Source organism: Oncorhynchus mykiss, chromosome 30 (assembly GCF_057628025.1).
Source record: "Oncorhynchus mykiss isolate SJ-2025 chromosome 30, ASM5762802v1, whole genome shotgun sequence".
Classification (NCBI taxonomy): Eukaryota; Metazoa; Chordata; class Actinopteri; order Salmoniformes; family Salmonidae; genus Oncorhynchus; species Oncorhynchus mykiss.
The window spans coordinates 20605001-20628384 of NC_143051.1; the positions used below are offsets into that span (position 1 = coordinate 20605001).

At 43.3% G+C, this 23384-nt stretch overlaps 1 protein-coding gene across 4 annotated transcripts in view; it reads right to left on the reverse strand.

Annotated features, from left to right (window-relative positions):
- Nucleotides 1-23384, reverse strand: part of trps1 (trichorhinophalangeal syndrome I) — a 178561-nt gene that overhangs the window by 131608 nt on the left and 23569 nt on the right. For all 4 annotated transcript variants that reach the window (XM_036971846.2, XM_036971843.2, XM_090227756.1 and 1 more), the window contains 2 exons: nt 3910-5027; nt 1-350 (listed from right to left, as the gene is read on the reverse strand). The exon at nt 1-350 is cut by the window's left edge and continues 798 nt beyond it. In XM_036971846.2, the coding sequence (XP_036827741.2) occupies nt 1-350; nt 3910-5027 (1468 nt within the window). The remainder of the gene's footprint in view (nt 351-3909; nt 5028-23384) is intronic.

Genomic DNA, 23384 nt, shown 5'->3' on the forward strand with positions numbered 1-23384 from the left:
GTCCAGCCAGGGGAGTCGGTGGCGCGGATGGGAACAGAGTAGCCAGCCACCGAGTCGTCCTCCGCACGGACCGCCACCCGGTCCGCCCACTTTCCCGGTTCCGCCCCCTCTGCACCACCGCCCCGTGTCACACAGTTCCCCCTCCTGTCCGAGGGCTTGTCGTCATTGGGCAGCTGTGGGGGGTGGGACTTCATCTTGTTCGGGTGAGCAGACAGAAAGTGCTGCTCCAGCTCCAAGGAGGAGCTGCCCATGTAGGTGAAGTTACAGAACTTGCAGCGGAAGTACTTGGTGTTTCCCTGACAGTCCGGAGTCTTCCTCCCGATGCCAATGAAGGTGCCTCCCAGCGTCACCTGGAACACAATGAAGAAGAGGAAGAGACATCAACTCATGTTGATTATGCATTTCGCTTCAATGTATTTTTTCTTCCGCTGATTTACCTGAATCTTATATTTTATTTTCCTTAGTTTTATTTGCAACAATTATTTATCACAATCCTACTCTTTATTTGTTGATAAATATGTGAAAGGGGAAGGTGACCCTCATCATATATTTTTTCATCTGTGAAAATAATAAAGATATACAAAATAAACCCAGAGCAATACGTGAGTCAGTCAGTCCTACACACAGACACAGGAGAAAAACCATCCTGACAACACCAACCCAGACTCATCACAGAAAGACCAGGAATAAAGAGAACAGCTTATAATGTATATCTACACAGAGGTGGGCTCAGTTTAGAATGGTTTATCAGATGTCACAATTCCATGACCAGCGATTCAATGATAAAGTGAAGAGGAATTGAATTGAGCAGATGGAGTCGATGTGAAGAGTCCATAGAACTTGAACACCTGCGATAACTGCAGCTCATTTATATGGTAATACACACTGTATAACAATGCAGTCTATTATGCTTTGTTACAAATGAAATCCCTCGTTTTATTCAACAAGGGAAATGGCAAACTGAGATTGTTTTGATGCTCAAGTTGACAATACAGCCAACCAGAAGCAGTATGGTAGAAAGAAGGGGTTTATATCTGAATACTGCTAAAGAAACACCTGTTCCCTAATAATACACAACAAATCCACCCTCTATTTCCAAAAAGCATGAAAATGGTTCTGCAGGCGTGAACATCGAGAGTGCCTCGCAGGGATCAGCCGTCAAGGTTGTTGTCTAGTAAACGCAACAAACCAAACCAACCTTGCAGTCAAACATGTTCCCTGAATTTCAACATCCTACGCACCTTGACCTCGAAGTCTGCAACAAAGCGTCTCAAATCGAAAACATAAGGGCGGCTGTGTGAAATATCCCGGAGCCAGAGAGGTTTTGTAATTGGTAGACTATCCAGTGTGTATAAGTGGGAGGTCTCGATCCTCATGTGGTTTAAAGCAGCCTGACGTCACTTTCTAGACGATATGTAATGACTGAAACAGAGTCGGTCGCTCCTAAAACTGCCTGAAGAGACTAGCTACATACACCATTTATTATATGACCGCTCCAGTCAGTCAAGTGAAACGTCCTCTGAAATATGAGCAATAAAATAAATACACTGTAATACCAGAACATGTCTACTATGGAATGAAATGTATTTTCATTTTTGTGTATTTTAATCAAGTTTGGAGATTTTAAGTGGGAAAATATGGGGATTGTGAAACAATTGAAATAATTGAATGCACCATGTTCGTTCATAATCGTGCAACCATAAAGTCTACTTTTCACTGCCTTCTTAATGCAGTAAGACTACAGATGTATGATCTTAAGTCAGTAGCTACCACATTTTGCTCTAATGAAAAATGTATCAAGCCATACAAAAAAATGTCCATTAATTATAATCCACATAATAATTTGCATTTCCTGTTGCTGCAGAGGAATTTTCCTGCTGTAGCAGACTGGCTCAAATTAAGATCCTACATACTGTATGTGAACATGTGCAGTAGACTAAACATAAATGCCCATCCATAACATTCACTTGGGTGTGGAACAGTAAGGGTGTGAATTCCTGGGGAACTCAAAACTTTCCCAAAAATAACAATATGCAAAAAGTCTGTATGAGACACCACACAAGTCTGGCATTCACCAGAATTGTTCTCCCACAGACACATATACACACATTCTGACTCCCCTCACACACAGAGACAGAAGCACATGCCAACTCACACACAAAAACTTAATAGACAAGTCAGTCATTTTTGGGGGAATTTTCTTCACACACACACATATACACACACACACACACACACACACACACACACACACACACACGCATACACACACACACACACACACACACACACCAGATGAGTGTTAGAGAGAAAGTAGAAAAGGTGACAGCCACATCAACGCATCAGCCCTTAGTGTGCTTTTGGAGACAGTCAGACTTTTTTAAGGGGGAAAACTAATTTAGAGGTAATTACAATCCTTGGTGGGCTTAAAGGACAAATAGCCCTTCCTGCTGTATGATATGGCATTTAGAGGCCCAGACCCCGGGCCAAAGGCACCTCATTTTTAAGGAACACTGGAGTTAAATACGCCACTCGAATTGTAAACATGACATTGTTGAAGTTGAGGGAGAAACCGCATGCAGCGAAAGCTGTGCAGATAAATGGCTCTGACATCTGTTCATTACCCCTCGTTTAAAATAAATCGAGTTGCCTGTTTTCACTGGCTCCCTCTCCTTTCCCTACACTCTTTCCCTCTTTTCATTGGGTAATGACAAATGAGCAGCCTTCGCTATTACCACATGGAAAATTCCACTAGGGGATGAATACAGAATAGTGTTTTTGATTCTACTTTTTTATTTTTTTATTTCATAGTGACAATATTCAAACCCGGTGACATCCAATTGATATGGATAGTGAGACAACGATTACTAAGAAATATCTTTCAAACTAGAGGTTGGTAATAGCACCGAGTCACGTATGGCTCTTTTCTTTTGGAGATATTAGATAATATGTTTCAAACTCCCGAACAGTGGGGTACTGTATGGTCCATGTGTGTTTGGCAGGCGTTTTCATGGATATTAAAGGTAAATATTCAGAAATCGCTACACCATGTCCTGCTTGCTAAAAATCAAATAGTTAGTCTAATTTCAGTTTGTGACAAAGCAAGCAATGCATATTGTAGAGAATCATTGTACCATCTAAACCACAGTGAAGCAGCTTTTCAATAACCAAAATTATAATATTTTCCGCTGATTGAAGCTGGTGTACAAAACCAATAGTAACAAAATCTAAAGAACGGGGAGCATAGAAATAGCGCACATAGAACACATCTACTGCTTCTTAGACTTGCATTCAATGAGAATGACATATCTATAACTCACATTTCTATATGAATTTGGTCAGGTGGCCCAAAAAGTTACATCTTGCAGCTTTAAACTAACGGCTAAACGGTAGTCCATTAATGTAATATTTCAAGTTGAGATGTATTTATGACAGTGATAAAACAGACTACAGTTCCCATGAGGCCTCTCTCCGTTGACCCATTCACTCTGATGACTCAAGTGTCCCACTAAGAGACAAGTCTCAAACCATGGCTGGCCTGGGTCTCAATGCAGAGAATGGTTGAGTTCCTGTCTGACTACATTGCCAGATACACAACGCATGGATAAGTATTTTACATATAAGCTAACCACATCATATGATACAGCAATCTGATTCCCGGCTGCACATTCGATGATGTGTCAGGTAACAATTGGTTGATGCAATGCTACACCTGGGCATCTAGTCGGGCAGGGACTCTACCATTATACAGTACTACTGACGGGCAATCTGATACTTTGAGTTTCTCTGGTTATGTAAAACAAACACATACCCACTAACCAACACACTGTTGAATGCCCACAAACTGATGCGAATCATGTTAAAATGATACAAAGAGTTGATACAAAATGGTGTGCAGAGCATATGTACCTGTACGTCGTAGGTGCCGTTGAGTAACAACCGTGTGGACCCTGCAGCATCCTGTAGCACTCCGGTCAGGGCAGCGTGGGACGGGGGCCGTGTAGCGTCTTTGGCGTGAAGGCTCTGTGGGGAGAAGCCCACCATGTTGTGCAGGGCCAGTATCTTAGTGTCCAGCTCCGCGTCCTGCCGCGTGCGGTTGTGCAGGCCCAGGTGGTACTTCCGGAAGTGTTTGATCAGGTCCGTGGGGTCGTTCCCATAGTAACCATACCCACATATGTTGCACTTGAAGTCCTGCAATTTGGGAGAGGAAGGAGGGGCTACCCCTGTCTCGGGCCCCAGGGGACTGGGCATGGTGTCCTCGGCCCCCTCACCTACTCCCCTGTGTGGGTGGAGAGGGCGTAGCAAAGGGTATCCAGAGCTATCCATACCATCCTGGTGACCTGAGAGACCTCCTGTGGGGCTGTAGGAGGGGTCCCTGTCCTCGCCGTTACGGGTGACGCCCTGGACGATGACGCCGCTGGCACTGCTGTAGCCCCTCCCCTGGGCACCCAGCAGCAGCAGTCCCTCCCTGACACCCACCCTTTCTCCCCCTCCTCCCTCCCCGGCCTCCCCCCTCTCCTCCAGCAGCAGCTCCCCAGTCGGGCTGCGTGCCTGACCCCCTCCCCCCTCATCTGGTTCTGATCTGAGCGGAGACAGAGACACAGCCCCATCGGGCTGGGCCCGGGATGGGAGCGCCGGCAGATCTGAGTCTGTCACCTCATGGCAGGGGAAGGACGCTACATTTCCTCCCTTCTTGTGGCTGGGGTAATTAAAGCCAGGCGTGTCGCTGCCGACTGTCGGCACTGTTCCTGCTCCTCCATCCCCCCTCCCTCCTCCTCCATCCTGTTCGATGGAGCCTGAGACAGAGCCAGGGGAGGAGGAGGGGTCCTCCTGATCGTCTGTCACTGGCACGTGGGCCCGGCCTGGTTCGGCTGGCAGCAGCCCGTCGGCACCGTTAGGCTCTGAGGCCTGGCTCCCCGCACTGTCCTCGCTATCCGGCCCAGTGGCCTCCGAGGCCAGAGTCTCTCCTTCTCCTTCCTCCTCACCACCAAAGCTTCTCAAAGGGGGGTTCTTTTTCCTCACCATATCTGCAAGCAGCACACACAGACAGACGAGAGAAATGTTTTAGTGTCACGCTTCATTGAGGAATAAGTACAGTATTTTAAACACATGGATAGAGGAATGAAGGAAAATGAATAAGTGAACTGGATCTCTTTTCAAGAACCACTTCAATCGAAGTTTGTATCAAATAAGACGGAGACTGTATCAAATAAGATGGAGACTGTACCAAATAAGATGGAGACTGTACCAAATAAGATGGAGACTGTACCAAACAAGATGGAGACTGTACCAAACAAGATGGAGACTGTACCAAATAAGATGGAGACTGTACCAAACAAGATGGAGACTGTACCAAACAAGATGGAGACTGTATCAAACAAGATGGAGACTGTACCAAATAAGATGGAGACTGTATCAAATAAGATGGAGGCTGTATCAAATAAGATGGAGGCTGTATCAAATAAGATGGAGACTGTATCAAACAAGATGGAGACTGTATCAAACAAGATGGAGACTGTATCAAATAAGATGGAGACTGTATCAAATAAGATGGACACTGTATCAAATGGAGACTGTATCAAATAAGATGGAGGCTGTATCAAATAAGATGGAGACTGTATCAAATAAGATGGACACTGTATCAAATAAGATGGACACTGTATCAAATAAGATGGAGACTATGGTGGTTCTATTTTTTTCACGTCTCTCTCTCTCTCACACAATCAGTAAATAAAACATTCAAGAGTTCCTCCATTAAATACAAAAAAGCTAAAAAAGAAGGTATTTTTTGTACTTAAAACAATGGTGGCCGTTCAGCTCTGGGCCATAAACAGAACTCATGCTCTATAAGCAGTAACGACGCCAGACGCTGAGTTTTGTTGACGGCATTTTGATAAATACAATCTGTGCCTATAGTTACTGATAAGGGTTGTGAAGTGGCTGTGAAAGTAGTTGAGTATTAAGTTAGAAGGAATGAAATTGGAATGTATAAACTGATTATAGAGTTGAATTACAGTCAATGTTCAACAAAATCATTTGTCCATGTTTATGTCAAGCATACAATGGGTACGAAATTGCACTCAAAATAAAATAAACCATTTAGTCGGCATTGCTGCAGCACAAACTGAATTAAATTTGGATGGAGGGAGGGGACGGAGGGGATCAGCATGAGAGCAATTTTCAGAGTTTGTTTCAGTGTGTGTGTGTGTGTGTGCGTGTGCGTGTGCGTGTGTGTGTGTATTAATTCACTAAACCCCAATTTTCTCCATCCAGAGTGCTAAGAATTTCTCATAATCCCAGTCTCATTTCTTCTCCAGTGAAAAATATGGAGAGTAGTTTCCTAATGTAGGTTGTAAAGCAAATGGGTATTAAATAAAGCAATTTATGTTTGTAAGGGGCAACGCCTTCACCCGTGTTCGTAAAAGCCGTAGGAAAAATGTAATCTGTAACCGAAATCTCAACAGTCACCACACCCTGTTTCTATCATTACCAAGTCACTGTTGGTTAGCTCCCATCCCTCTGGCCAAAGTGGAATTTTACAACCACAAAGCATGTTATGAATCAAAATAAATGAATTAACTCATGATTAATCAACAATGAAACAATGAATAACTGGCCTGGTGTTTTAAAGGCATTCTTTTGAACTTGTTCTCTGGGTCTACGACTTCAATGCACAAAAAACACATAGTTAATAAACGTGTTACAATCCACAGCCGACAGACTCTGACCCTGAAAACTAACACTTACGAGAGTTTAAATTAAACTGGGCTGAAAACTGTGGGGATTGTGTAAATTTGTCCCAGAGATTGGAAACACTTTTCCAACAAGGCCTCATTATCGAATCACACCCCTTGAAATGGCTTCATTAACCTCTCCTAAAATTAGCCCAAAGACTAACTCAAAACTACTACACAAGACAGAGCATTTACCCGACCAGCTTGAACAAGAAGGGGTAAATAGGTCTTCAAGCAACAGTATTAGCATTCAACAACAAGTCAATGTTAGAGTGTTCAGAAGAATGAGTTCAGAAGAATACCAGAGAGACCTAGTGGGTAAACAAAATAGTCCATCAAATCCCACCCCCACGCGGAGTAGAAGAATCTTTGGGATTTTTACTTTTAATGAACTTTGAATTAATGTAAACCCTTCAAAAAAATGTGAATTCATCCTTAATCACATCTCAGACAAAATAATCTTCTGAAGCAATGTTCATTACCTGGCCCAGAAGAACTGCGTCTGTCTCTTTCGTAATGTCACTAGGAAGCAGCATGAGCAGAGCTACAGTCGTTCTATACCCAGCTAGAGTTCCTCACCACAGGAGGGCGATTTAGCATGAAATGTCTCCCGACTCATAAAAGAGAAAAGTTTTTTATTCCTTATATGCCGTACAATTACATTAAAACTTCAGGGGAATGGGCAGGACATTACCATTCCAATTCCCCATCAAAAGACATAATAATGGTCTCATATTGCTCCCAGCCATCTGCACTGTTCCTACTGTACCAGGCAATTCACATCAACCTTTTCTTCCCCCCTTACCTCCTTTCACCCCCACCACGACCCTTTATTTTCCTATATTATGGTGCTCCTTGTCTGTTATTGTGCCTACCTCAAGCACTTACAAGATGAAGTACAATATGCCTTATGCAGAAGAGACAACAATAAATGTTATCATTAAAAAAGTGTGGAGGAATGGACAGTTCAGAAACTGAATACAGAGCAGTAGGTATGGGCTGTTGATTCAGGTTCAGAACCTGAATACAGAGCAGTAGGTATGGGCTGTTGATTCAGGTTCACAACCTGAATACAGAGCAGTAGGTATGGGCCGTTGATTCAGGTTCAGAACCTGAATATATAGCAGTAGGTATGGGCTATGGTTCCAGGTTCAGGGCATGAAGACAGATCAGTAGGTATGAGCTGTGACTCCAGGTTCAGGGCCTGAATACAGAGCTGTAGGTATGGACTGTGGCTCCAGGTTCAGGGCCTGAATACAGCAGTAGGTATGGGCTATGGCTCCAGGTTCAGGGCCTGAATACAGAGCAGTAGGTATGGGCTGTGGCTCCAGGTTCAGGGCCTGAATACAGCAGTAGGTATGGGCTATGGCTCGAGGTTCAGGGCCTGAATACAGAGCAGTAGGTATGGGCTGTGGCTCCAGATTCAGGGCCTGAATACAGCAGTAGGTATGGGCTATGGCTCCAGGTTCAGGGCCTGAATACAGCAGTAGGTATGGGCTATGGCTCCAGGTTCAGGGCCTGAATACAGCAGTAGGTATGGGCTATGGCTCCAGATTCAGGGCCTGAATACAGCAGTAGGTATGGGCTATGGCTCCAGGTTCAGGGCCTGAATACAGCAGTAGGTATGGGCTATGGCTCCAGGTTCAGGGCCTGAATACAGAGCAGTAGGTATGGGCTGTGGCTCCAGGTTCAGGGCCTGAATACAGCAGTAGGTATGGGCTATGGCTCCAGGTTCAGGGCCTGAATACAGCAGTAGGTATGGGCTATGGCTCCAGGTTCAGGGCCTGAATACAGCAGTAGGTATGGGCTATGGCTCCAGGTTCAGGGCCTGAATACAGAGCAGTAGGTATGGGCTGTGACTCCAGGTTCAGGGCCTGAATAAAGCAGTAGGTATGGGCTATGGCTCCAGGTTCAGGGCCTGAATAAAGCAGTAGGTATGGGCTATGGCTCCAGGTTCAGGGCCTGAATACAGAGCAGTAGGTATGGGCTGTGGCTCCAGGTTCAGGGCCGGAATAAAGCAGTAGGTATGGGCTATGGCTCCAGGTTCAGGGCCTGAATACAGAGCAGTAGGTATGGGCTGTGGCTCCAGGTTCAGGGCCGGAATAAAGCAGTAGGTATGGGCTATGGCTCCAGGTTCAGGGCCTGAATAAAGCAGTAGGTATGGGCTATGGCTCCAGGTTTTTCCTCTCGTGTTTTCTAATCTCTACCTTGGCTGAGGTGGTGCCATGAGTTCTGCTGCAACCACATAGTATAGAGGTCCTGCGGGTCAACAGTGATTAAATGCGATAGAAAAAGTTTCCAGAAAACCAAACATAGGCCTGTTTACCAGTGCATGGAAAAGCTACCCAGCGGTTCAAAACTGGTTGAAACGACACAGTTCACTCAAGTCTGTTTCTCATCACACCACACTAGTCAACATGTTATGCCATTAAGACAGCAAGAAAGAAATATGCAGACAGTAATATGTACAGCATGAACAAACAGTACAAGGACTTGTATAGCGAGATAGTGTTGTTAAGTCAACTCTCAGAGGCTCCATCAGTTTAAAGCCTGATGAACGAGACTGACACTCCTGCCCCAACCCTATCCATGACAGGTCTTTCAGAAGACGGGTCAGCATCCCAAATGGCACCCTATTCCCTATTTAGCGCACTATGTTTGACCAGGGTCCATGGGGCGCTGGTCAAAAGTAGTTCACTATGTAGAGAATAGGGTGCCATTTAGGACGCAAGCGATTAAGATAGCAGATAGGAAGAAAAGAGGCTTCTGGCAGATGACCTATTCTGAACACAAAGGTGTGCTCATATTCCCATTCAACCCGCTAATTGAGATTATAACACCCCATTCCAACAAAGTAAGCAACCCATGAAAATGGCAAGATCACCCACAGAACTTCAATCTTACTCCCAGACGATTATCATACAAATGTAATAATATTTCACAGAAATATCGCCACAGAAGCCCCCCGAAGATTTTTTTTTTAATTGTATGGTAAAACTGTATTGTACGGGACAATTGCATTGTATAGAGAAACCATTTCACACCTTCCATTTCAGACGCATCAAATGTACTTTTCTGCAGTCCACTGGGCTATAATCAATAGCATGTCTAGTAACCCTGGCAGTCAGTCAGTCAGTGACGGAGCTGCGAGCGGAGGAGAGGCGGGCGAGAGTGAACCCCGCGTCGTCTCCTGTTACACCTCAGAAGTAGAGAGACATTAGGCCAAACGCAACGATACAGAGGCTCATTTGTAAGGAAGCAACGTGATTCAAAATATGTCATCTTAAATGTCAAACTAAATTAGGAGGTCCTGTTTCATTACCTCGCCCTCTCCCGCTCTCTCTGTCTCCCTCTCTCTCTCTCCCTCAATTCAATTCATTTTAAGAGGCTTTATTGGCATGGGAAACATATGTTTAAATTGAAATCGATAATAAACAAAACTGAAAAAAATAATAAAAAATGAACAATTAACATTACACTTACAAAAGTTCCAAAATAATAAAGACATGTCAAAATGTCATATTATGTATATATACAGTGTTGTCATGATGTGCAAATAGATAAAGAACAAAAGGGAAAATATATAAACATAAATATAGGTTTTATTTACCATGGCGTTTGTTCTTCACTGGTTACCCTTTTCTTGTGGCAACAGGTCACACATCTTGCTGCTGTGATGGCACACTGTGGTATTTCACCCAAGAAATATGGGAGTTTGGATTTGTTTTAGAATTTTGTGTGTCTGTGTAATCTGAGGGAAATATGTGTCTCTAACATGGTCATACATTGGGCAGGTTAGGAAGTGCAGCTTAGTTTCCACCTCATTTTGTGGGCAGTGTGCACATAGCCTGTGTTCTCTTGAGAGCCATGTCTGCCTGCGGCCTTTCTCAATAGCAAGGCTCACTGAGTCCGTACATAGTCAAAGCTTTCCTTAATTTTCGGTCAGTCACAGTGGTCAGGTATTCTGCCACTGTGTACTCTCTGTTTAGGGCCAAATAGCATTCTAGTTTGTGCAGTTTTTTGTAAATTCTTTGTAATGTGTCAAGTAATTATCCTTTTTGTTTTCTCATGATATGGTTGGGTCTAATTGTGTTGATGTCCTGGGGCTCTGTGGGGTCTGTTTGTGTTAGTGAACAGAGCCCCAGGACCAGCTTGCTCAGGGGACTCTTCTCCAGGTTTATTTCTCTGTATGTGATGGCTTTGTTATGGAAGGTTTGGGAATTTCTTCCTTTTAGGTGGTTGTAGAATTTAAAGGCTATTTTCTGGATTTTGATAATTAGCGGGTATTGGCCTAATTCTGCTCTGCATGCATTATTTGGTGTTTTATGTTGTACACAGAGGATATTTTTGTAGAATTTTGCATGCAGTTCTCAATTTGGTGTTTGTCCCATTTTGTGAATTCTTGGTTGGTGAGCGGACCACAGACCTCACAACCATAAAGGGCAATGGGTTCTATAACTTATTCAAGTATTTTTAGCCAGATCCTAATTGGTATGTCAGATTTTATGTTCCTTTTGATGACATAGAAGTCCCTTCTTGCCTTGTCTCTCAGATCATTCACAGCTTTGTGGAAGTTACGTGTGGCACTGATATTTAGCCCGAAGTATGTGTAGTTTTGTGTGTGCTCTAGGGCAACAGTGTCTAGATGGAATTTATATTCGTGGTCCTGGGAACTGGACCTTTTTTGTAACACCATTGTTTTTGTCTTACTGAGATTTACTCTCTCTCTCTCTCTCTCTCTCTCTCTCTCTCTCTCTCTCTCGCTCTCTCTCTCTCTCACACTCTCTCGCTCTCACTGTCTCTCTCTCTCTCGCTCTCACTGTCTCTCTCTCTCTCCCCGTTCTCTCAATTTCTCTCTCCCCCCCCTCTCTCTCTCTGTCTCTCTCACACACACACACACACACACACACTCACTAATATACTATTTCTCTCTTTCTCTCTCTCTTTCTCACACACGTTTTCTCTCTTTCTCTCACACACACACATTTCTTCTCCTCTCACACACACACACACACAGACACACACACTCACACTCTCTCTCTCTCGCTTTCAGCCCGAGTCCACACTGTAAAGTAAAGCTGTCCATTGTGACTCGTCTGTGGGGTTCTAAACATCATCTTTCCTACAGAGCTACAGGACAACAGTTCTCTTCAAGGACACCTCTATAGCTGAAATGTAGCGTGTGCACTTGTACATCAAGCTGCTTAATGATACAGACAATGGAGAAAGGCTCTCGCCCTATAACTTACTTATGTTCTGTGAACTCGAAACATTGGACGCATACTGTGCAAAACATCTGTTGAAACGTACTTTGAATCAATGTAACAGACTTACGATTTTTTTCCCCCGGACACACCTTTACAGCTGCCAGACATTTAGACACAGTCTCAAACAGACCCAGACCAACTGTATATTCTTTTTAAATTCCCAACAGGTTTTGACCATGTCTCGGTCGGAACAACAGCACCATCCACAGGGGGTCCAAACATGACCAGGGGTCATATATACAGCTGGAAGGCCCCGACGGACCCCCCAGACCCTACGCATAGTCCCCCTGTAGACCCTCTAAGGCCCAGGGACAAACCCAGGCCAATATTCCTGCTCTCCGCTGAGCTGGAGGAAGGGAAAGGAGGAATGATTATTAAAACTACATTACCAATCTGTCTGACGCCATTCATAATTTAACCAGCATTAAGATCACCCAGGCAGAGAATTGAGTTCCCAGAGTCCTATCCTACTCCACCAACCAACCAACCAACCAACCAACAGGGCCCATTTCACTTCCCTGCATTTTACAGCTTCTTAAATCACTGTGATAAAGAAATAAAATACCTATCCTGATTGCTTTCCGTCTCAGCGGGGAGCCCGGCCGGCAAAATATGAACATGAACACATCCCTAATTAAATAACTCAGAGTCTCATAAGCTCTGGGAAGGGAGTGAAAACGAAACAGAAAAGCAGCTCTTATAAGAGCCATCTTGACAGACAGACAGGCCTAAAGCTTTTGCTTCTACTCAGTCCAGCTCCGCGGCCTGCTATTTCAATAAGGGGGCGATACGAGACCATATGAGAAAATCCGAAAGATTACACAAATCTATCTTGGCTGGCTCACAAACTGCCTGACCAGTCTAAGTCTGTTAGGGTTTTCTCTTCTTCTCTGTGGCAGTATATTCAGCAGGCAGCTCTATGGAGACAGGCCCCCGCTACGGTCTGTGTGAATACCATGTGTGTGGGGTCACGCCCCCTGTCCCACCTTTCGCCTTCTTTCTTCTTCTTTAATTCTGCCTTTTCTGCTTCATATTTATTTTCATAATTGATCATAATTGATGATGTCACTGCTGCCACAGACTTTGCAGTAGATGAGGACTCACAGAGCATGTGGTCCAGACGCCGGACCCCAATCTGTCTTTCTTTTGCCTTTTAATCTAATTTGCAACATTAGGAATAAATCACATTACCGTCGGAGGAGTAATGCTACAACTGCGAGGAGGGTCTATGGAAAACACATAGGAAAACACACAGGATTGAGTGTGTGTAATTCATTATCATTAAACTAAATGTCAAACCGTCAGTCCCGGCGCAGACTCCCTCCCCCCTGTTATGAGAAACACACACTTACTGCGCTGCCTTGTGTCACATTAATTCCACCGTAGGCTAAAAACAAGCTTCCACATACAAAATAATTACTACTAAACAAGATACTGTAGGTACTCTGACTTGTCTGTTTCATAGTAATGCTTTCCCTCCTTCCTCCGCCGAAGTAGATCCAGAACACTTACATTCTAAATGACTGGAACAACACTTTCTTTCCTAGTGCAGATATACATGGATAAGTATAATTGTCAATGTGGTATCACTAACCAATGGACTGTAGGATTGTCTTGAAATGTGTTCTATTCAACAAATTCCTCCCCTTAAAGAGGCGACACACACACACACACACACACACACAAACACACACCATCTTAGGTCAGGGCTTTAACAGTTGCTTCATCTCAGGCTGTGAACTGTGTTAGAATCCAGGCGTATTTCACAGGGTTGTGTGAGTGGAAATGCTCTAATCCACTAGGCCTGCTGCTGCAGTCACTGCCTGCCTGACTGGCTGGTTGGTTGGCAGGCTGGTTGGTTGGCAGGCTGGTTGGCAGGCTGGTTGGCAGGCTGGTTGGCTGGCCGGCTGGCTGGTTGGTGAGAGTTCTTCCACCATAGAATGCCAGCATCACCACCTCACCTCAGCCAGCCAAGCTGATCTGTGCAGGCTCACACGTACTGACTGCTTATAGACCTAAATCAATCTCTGCTCGTGAAAACACCATCAAGGAGCACTATTGCAGTGACAGTGTTGCCGTTACATCAGAATCCAGTCCTTTAGAAGATGCTATGGGGTGATTTAATGTCATGCAAGGGCATTACGTCAAACTGAAGGTGTTCAAATTCTATTTCATTTTCCTCATGAAGTCTGCTTCAGTTTCTGCTTTCCAAGTCTTGATATTAAGAGAGGGATTTAAAATATAAGCAGCAGCTTGCTTGCGGGAGAGAGGGGGAGGGGGGGTGGGCGGGGGTGGGGACGACGACTCCACCTTCCGATGTAAACAAGCAGTGAAAGACATCTTTTGGAGACCAAAATAACTCCTGCGTCCCTTTAGCTCGACAGGCTCCTGAAGAAGCAGGCTTTATTCTCAAAGTAAAGGGAGAAAAAAGAAAGAGAGCAAAAAGATATAGAACAGCATGATAATCTCCTCCCCTTCATGGACAAAAGAGAGAGAGAGAGAGAGAGAGAGAGAGAGAGAGAGAGAGAGAGAGAGAGAGAGAGAGAGAGAGAGAGAGAGAGAGAGAAAGAGCAGAAGCAGCGATAACACTGTGGTATTTGCAGGAGACTGGGATTCTCTGAAATCCGCTGCTTTACAGATGTACAGAAACGGCAATCTCCATATTACACAGATTATTACACTTCAAATTGAGTAGAAGGAGAATAGACAAGGTTGTACGGAACTCTGATTTGTAGGCTATGCCTCATTTTGAATTCTAAAACTGCAGAGATGGGGCTGCTTTGGCTGGACTGACCTGAGCAGGGAGGATTTGAAAAGAAACCCCCAAAAACACCAGAGACTGGTTCTGCTGCCTTATATAATAATAATACTGTACAATTCTACATTTTGGTTTGAAAGATAGAAATAAAGATGTACAATCACAATCACTAATGTTAGGATATTACAGTAAATAGTATGGATAATTGCTGCGCGTGATAGAGTCCTATGATAACATATGGTGAAGTTATTTGAACTTGAAAACATTTAGGTTGTTCTTAGCTGATCTAAAACAGCACCATATATCTCTTTCATTTGGAATGAAAAAGCAAAAGGATGCATTCATTTTGAGTGTTTGCACTGAAAAAGACTGCTGCCTGGTAGTGAGTGTTTCTTCACATCGCGACACACTAAAGAGAAAAACTGGTTGGGTAAGCAGTGGCAGCCTCTAAATCCACATATTCACATAATACAATCTCTGACAGGGTAAGGCCCTACCCATCACCTTAAGCCGTGAGCAGTTGCAGCATGCTGAGAAGATAGGAAGAGAGAGAGAGAGAGAGAGAGAGAGAGAGAGAGAGAGAGGGAGGATAGAACAGAGCTTTTCCCATAATCCCCCACGGTGGGTTCTCCATTTTTCTCCATGTGGCGGGGTATGAAAGGGCGACACACTCAATAGGAAGGGGCCGTGACTAACTGCCTCTCCCTGACTTTTTTAACGTGCCACGTCTTCCCAACACAATACAACAAACACAATTCTCTCCTTCTCTTTTCTCTCTCTATCTCTCTCTCCCTCTCTCTCTCTCCCCCTCTCCTGAGTCACACTACTAAGATGAGTCATGTTTATTCATGAGGACACTTCTTCCACATCAAAGGGTTTCAGCTCTGTGCTCGGTGCCCATGGCAGCATACAGGCAAAGATTAGGGGTCCTCTACCCTCCTTCTCCCTCACTTCTTTGAAAACTATGACAGGCCCAGGTCACAGTCAAATGTACTACTGTGGTGGGGTAATTTAAGCCATTTAATGTTGCAACACAATTGTGGTCTGATAACATTTCAATTTAGATTTGCTCTCACAATATCAGTCAGGGAGTGTCAGGCAGTGTTGCTCCATCCACTGTCATTTGATTGTGTTGAAGTAAAACGACAACTGTTTGTGTGTACTGTTTAATCAGCCAAAACAAGGATGTAGACGCATGCCATTTGATGATGAAAGTGTTCAAGATCAAGTTCCTAATTTCACAAATCTGACAAGCTATGGTTCAAAACAGTGCTGCACAAAATATTTTCTAGCAACAGGTTGTTTGTGGACCTAAATCTTGTATGGGAACAGGTTGTTTGTGGACCTATATCTTGTATGGGAACAGGTTGTTTGTGGACCTATATCTTGTATGGGAACAGGTTGTTTGTGGACCTATATCTTGTATGGGAACAGGTTGTTTGTGGACCTAAATCTTGTATGGGAACAGGTTGTTTGTGGACCTAAATCTTGTATGGGAACAGGTTGTTTGTGGACCTAAATCTTGTATGGGAACAGGTTGTTTGTGGACCTAAATCTTGTATGGGAACAGGTTGTTTGTGGACCTAAATCTTGTATGGGAACAGGTTGTTTGTGGACCTAAATCTTGTATGGGAACAGGTTGTTTGTGGACCTAAATCTTGTATGGGAACAGGTTGTTTGTGGACCTAAATCTTGTATGGGAACAGGTTGTTTGTGGACCTATATCTTGTATGGGAACAGGTTGTTTGTGGACCTAAATCTTGTATGGGAACAGGTTGTTTGTGGACCTAAATCTTGTATGGGAACAGGTTGTTTGTGGACCTAAATCTTGTATGGGAACAGGTTGTTTGTGGACCTAAATCTTGTATGGGAACAGGTTGTTTGTGGACCTAAATCTTGTATGGGAACAGGTTGTTTGTGGACCTAAATCTTGTATGGGAACAGGTTGTTTGTGGACCTAAATCTTGTATGGGAACAGGTTGTTTGTGGACCTAAATCTTGTATGGGAACAGGTTGTTTGTGGACCTATATCTTGTATGGGAACAGGTTGTTTGTGGACCTAAATCTTGTATGGGAACAGGTTGTTTGTGGACCTAAATCTTGTATGGGAACAGGTTGTTTGTGGACCTATATCTTGTATGGGAACAGGTTGTTTGTGGACCTAAATCTTGTATGGGAACAGGTTGTTTGTGGACCTAAATCTTGTATGGGAACAGGTTGTTTGTGGACCTAAATCTTGTATGGGAACAGGTTGTTTGTGGACCTAAATCTTGTATGGGAACAGGTTGTTTGTGGACCTAAATCTTGTATGGGAACAGGTTGTTTGTGGACCTAAATCTTGTATGGGAACAGGTTGTTTGTGGACCTATATCTTGTATGGGAACAGGTTGTTTGTGGACCTAAATCTTGTATGGGAACAGGTTGTTTGTGGACCTAAATCTTGTATGGGAACAGGTTGTTTGTGGACCTAAATCTTGTATGGGAACAGGTTGTTTGTGGACCTAAATCTTGTATGGGAACAGGTTGTTTGTGGACCTAAATCTTGTATGGGAACAGGTTGTTTGTGGACCTAAATCTTGTATGGGAACAGGTTGTTTGTGGACCTAAATCTTGTATGGGAACAGGTTGTTTGTGGACCTAAATCTTGTATGGGAACAGGTTGTTTGTGGACCTATATCTTGTATGGGAACAGGTTGTTTGTGGACCTAAATCTTGTATGGGAACAGGTTGTTTGTGGACCTAAATCTTGTATGGGAACAGGTTGTTTGTGGACCTATATCTTGTATGGGAACAGGTTGTTTGTGGACCTAAATCTTGTATGGGAACAGGTTGTTTGTGGACCTAAATCTTGTATGGGAACAGGTTGTTTGTGGACCTAAATCTTGTATGGGAACAGGTTGTTTGTGGACCTAAATCTTGTATGGGAACAGGTTGTTTGTGGACCTAAATCTTGTATGGGAACAGGTTGTTTGTGGACCTATATCTTGTATGGGAACAGGTTGTTTGTGGACCTAAATCTTGTATGGGAACAGGTTGTTTGTGGACCTAAATCTTGTATGGGAACATGTTGTTTGTGGACCTATATCTTGTATGGGAACAGGTTGTTTGTCAAGCTAAATCTCTTATAGCAACAGTTTGTCTGTCAAGCTAAATCTCTTACAGCAACAGGTTGTTTGTCAAGCTAAATCTCTTATAGCAACAGGTTGTTTGTCAAGCTAAATCTCTTATAGCAACAGGTTGTTTGTCAAGCTAAATCTCTTATAGCAACAGGTTGTTTGTCAAGCTAAATCTCTTATAGCAACAGGTTGTTTGTCAAGCTAAATCTCTTATAGCAACAGGTTGTTTGTCAAGCTAAATCTCTTATAGCAACAGGTTGTTTGTCAAGCTAAATCTCTTATAGCAACAGGTTGTTTGTCAAGCTAAATCTCTTATAGCAACAGGTTGTTTGTCAAGCTAAATCTCTTATAGCAACAGGTTGTTTGTTGAGCTAAACGTCCCATGAGCTGACTGCTGATTTCATCCTATTCTCTGTGCTTCTCATGATCCTTTATCCTTGAAATAATGTTCATCCATAAGTCAGACATCATACAGACAGGTTGCCTATATGATTCCAGTGTTCCCCACCATGCAGGTTTAACTTTACAACTCAAGTGTTGTCTGAATAAAGGGATATGTTTAGGACAGCTGTAAAGATCAGTCCAAAGAGTTTCTCAAGAATCTTCCACCTGTAAGAAAAGTGATTGAAAAAAAAAAAAACCTATCACACTAAAACACTGCAGCCACCTCCCTCTCTCTATCCTTCTCTCTTTATCCTCCCCTCCCCCCAGGGCTGCTACTGCCCCCACCCCTCCAGCCCCCCACAACCGGCTTCCCTTCCAGTCTGAGAGGGGGAGGGGCGACCCCCTTTCTGAATGACCTGCCCTTTTTGCACTCAATCAGCACTCGCTGGAACCGGAGACAACAGAGAACAACTGCTTCCCCTACACTTCCTGTGATCACAGGGTCCAAGCTGCCAGTAAGGGGCAGGGATCACGCGCTCTGGAGAAAAGCTGCAGATAACAGGCCGAGGACGGAGAGAGGGAGAGAGAGAGGGCTGGGAGAGAGGATAGCAACACAATTAGACCCAACCAAATCATGAGAAACCTGAAAGATAATTACTTGACACATTGGAAAGAGTTATCAAAAAAACTGAGCAAACTGGAATGCTATTTGGCCCTAAACAGAGAGTACACAGTGGCAGAATACCTGACCACTGTGACTGACCCAAAATTAAGGAAAGCTTTGACTATGTACAGACTCAGTGAGCATAGCCTTGCTATTGAGAGAGGGTGCTATAGGCAGACCTTGCGTTCAAGAGAAGACAGGCTATGTGCACACTGCCCACAAAATGAGGTGGAAACTGAGCTGCAGTTCCTGACCTCCTGCCAATTGCATAACCATATTAGAGACACATATTTCCCTCAGATTACACAGACCCACAAAGAATTTGAAAACAAATCCAATTTTGATAAACTCCCATATCTGTTGGGTGAAATACCACAGTGTAGCAAGAGAGCAGCAAGATGTGTGACCTATTGCCACAAGTGCAGTGAAGTGAAGAACAAACACCATTGTAAATACAACCCATATTTATGTTGATTTATTTTCCTTTTAGTACTTTAACTATTTGTACATCATTACAACACTGTACATAGCCATAATATGACATTTGAAATGTCTCTATTCCTTTGAAACGTTTTTTAATTATTTATTTCACTTTTGTTTATTATTTATTTCACTTGCTTTGACAATGTAAACATATGTTTCCCATGCCAATAAAGTCATTTAGTATTCATTGAGTGGACTTGAAGAGAGAGAGAGAGAGAGAGAGAGAGAGAGAGAGAGGCCAGAAATGTAACATTTGAAATGTCTCTACTCTTTTGAAACTTTTGTGAGTGTTAATTTCTGATTGTTTATTATCTATTCCACTTGCTTTGGCAATGTAAACATGTTTCCCATGACAATAATGCCCTTTGAATTTAATGATATTTAATTAGGGAGGAGGGCTGGAAGAGAGAGGATGGCTAGGACAGGGAGAGAGGGCTGGGAGAGAGGGAGGGCTGGGAGAAAAAGAGTGAGAGAGAAAGACAGAGAGAGAGAGACAGACAGAGAGACAGAGAGAGAGAGAGAGAGAGAGAGAGAGAGAGAGAGAGAGAGAGAGAGAGAGAGACGGGGGGTTGTGAAGAAGTTAGGGTGCAAATGTTTTTTTTAAGTACATTATTGTTTACATCATGTCGCCCACAAACCAAATGTTGCCGTTTTGATGCATGCATCCCTTTAAAAATATCTCGCTAACTCCAGACTATGTCATAATCCTTCTGCCCTATACGGAGTGAGTTACACCCAGAGTTAGGCTTTGCCTCTCCTCGTCTGTCAGTAAGGAGGGCACAGTCATTCCTCTCTCAGGCCGTGAGTGGAAAGCCAACTGATCAAACAACCCCCAAGGCTATGCACTACTAAAAATATACAGCATTTAGCAACAGGAAAGGCACAGGCATGCTGGCACATTGCTCAATACTTCTGTTAACAGGGTTTGCGGTGTGATTAAATCCCTTCTGCTTGTGAACCCTCTTTTTCCTCTGCGTGCATGCGCGTGTGTACAGTGCAGTATAGTGTTGGTGGGAGGCTGATTCTTTCTCACACATACGTTTATAGGCTAGCAGATGTGCTCTGGCCCAGTGATGCTTTTGAACTTTCCTGTGAAGGACTTTCAGACAGTTAAGAGCGCCTTAAGGCAGGCCTGCCCATTTAATTTCCTCTGTCCTACTTGATGATTTAAATGGTTATGAGCTTTTTATGATTGCCAGTTGCCACTCTCTCTCTTTCCAACGTCCTACCCAGAAGGATATGAGGACTGTGCCAAATTATCGTATTTAACACAAAATCACACATCCTCAAGAGATCATTTCAGAAAATCTGCGGAACGTCTCTGTAGAGAATGTCTTTGTAGATTATTTGGCACCCACCGTACAAAGTCGTCGAAAGAGTGGAGAATTGCACAAAAATCCATCTGCACAAAAATCCATCTGCACAAAAATCCATCTGCACAAAATTCCATCTGCACAAAAATCTATTGAAAATGTCATTGCGAAACGTTTCAGATTCACCCGAAGATAACTCACTGGAGGTAAAATCACACTTGCGCTCTAGCCTTCCTACCAACACCAAAGTAATGATTTTCCAACCAGTCAGAACAAAGCTGAGCCGTTGCAGCTTCAGCTACAGTGTGAAACTGAGTGTAAACCACAGCCTCAGACACATTTCCCCTCTGAGAAAACTCGCATGTCGTTGCGACACCAGAAATCATCCACCTCCATTGTCTACGACGCATCCATTTTATGCCGAGTAATAGGACTTCAAGTACTCTTGCAAATCACACTTGAGTGAAAAACAAAGGCTACAGCTGAGGTTAGGGTGAGGATAGGCAGACTGGAATAGTTGAGAACATCTGGGAAAAACATTGGGCTTTGTCACATGCCATTGAGAGGGGGTAACCAGGTGCAGTTCTCAGTAAGCAGATAATAGAATCTTATATTTTCTTAACACTAGGCTTGGACGGTATACCATGTATACCATATAACGGGGTATTTGGAAAATGCCACAGGACGGTTTCTCAATACCGCTTAATACCGTCAATAACGTTGAAAGTATATATTTTATGTTTTTTAATAGATTTGAATATTTGTACCTACTTTTTAAGTAAATACAGTACCTGCAGTCAACTTGTGCAAAACGTTAGGAGATAAAGCTAACCATGTGTATGTGACAAATAACATTGGATTTGATTTGATTTAAAGAACATTGCATTCTTAATTTGACCTGTCATGTTATTATGTACAGTGCCTTGCGAAAGTATTCGGCCCCCTTGAACTTTGTGACCTTTTGCCACATTTCAGGCTTCAAACATAAAGATATAAAACTATATTTTTTTGTGAAGAATCAACAACAAGTGTGACACAATCATGAAGTGGAACGACATTTATTGGATATTTCAAACTTTTTTAACAAATCAAAAACGGAAAAATTGGGCGTGCAAATTATTCAGCCCCCTTAAGTTAATACTTTTTAGCGCCACCTTTTGCTGCGATTACAGCTGTAAGTCGCTTGGGGTATGTCTCTATCAGTTTTGCACATCGAGAGACTGACATTTTTTCCCATTCCTCCTTGCAAAACAGCTCGAGCTCAGTGAGGTTGGATGGAGAGCATTTGTGAACAGCAGTTTTCAGTTCTTTCCACAGATTCTCAATTGGATTCAGGTCTGGACTTTGACTTGGCCATTCTAACACCTGGATATGTTTATTTTTGAACCATTCCATTGTAGATTTTGCTTTATGTTTTGGATCATTGTCTTGTTGGAAGACAAATCTCCGTCCCAGTCTCAGGTCTTTTGCAGACTCCATCAGGTTTTCTTCCAGAATTGTCCTGTATTTGGCTCCATCCATCTTCCCATCAATTTTAACCATCTTCCCTGTCCCTGCTGAAGAAAAGCAGGCCCAAACCATGATGCTGCCACCACCATGTTTGACAGTGGGGATGGTGTGTTCAGCTGTGTTGCTTTTACGCCAAACATAACGTTTTGCATTTTTGCCAAAAAGTTCAATTTTGGTTTCATCTGACCAGAGCACCTTCTTCCACATGTTTGGTGTGTCTCCCAGGTGGCTTGTGGCAAACTTTAAACTACACTTTTTATGGATATCTTTAAGAAATGGCTTTCTTCTTGCCACTCTTCCATAAAGGCCAGATTTGTGCAATATACGACTGATTGTTGTCCTATGGACAGAGTCTCCCACCTCAGCTGTAGATCTCTGCAGTTCATCCAGAGTGATCATGGGCCTCTTGGCTGCATCTCTGATCAGTCTTCTCCTTGTATGAGTTGAAAGTTTAGAGGGACGGCCAGGTCTTGGTAGATTTGCAGTGGTCTGATACTCCTTCCATTTCAATATTATCGCTTGCACAGTGCTCCTTGGGATGTTTAAAGCTTGGGAAATCTTTTTGTATCCAAATCCGGCTTTAAACTTCTTCACAACAGTATCTCGGACCTGCCTGGTGTGTTCCTTGTTCTTCATGATGCTCTCTGCGCTTTTGACGGACCTCTGAGACTATCACAGTGCAGGTGCATTTATACGGAGACTTGATTACACACAGGTGGATTGTATTTTATCATCATTAGTCATTTAGGTCAACATTGGATCATTCAGAGATCCTCACTGAACTTCTGGAGAGAGTTTGCTGCACTGAAAGTAAAGGGGCTGAATAATTTTGCACGCCCAATTTTTCAGTTTTTGATTTGTTAAAAAAGTTTGAAATATCCAATAAATGTCGTTCCACTTCATGATTGTGTCCCACTTGTTGTTGATTCTTCACAAAAAAATACAGTTTTATATCTTTATGTTTGAAGCCTGAAATGTGGCAAAAGGTCGCAAAGTTCAAGGGGGCCGAATACTTTCGCAAGGCACTGTATCTTAGGGTAGTCCCCAATCACATGTCACGTGGTGTTTGTTTACAAGCACACAACTATGAGAGGCTGGAGCCTTGTGAGTCACTCAATTTCATGCAGCATGTGCCAGGTGATCAAATTACAGTATG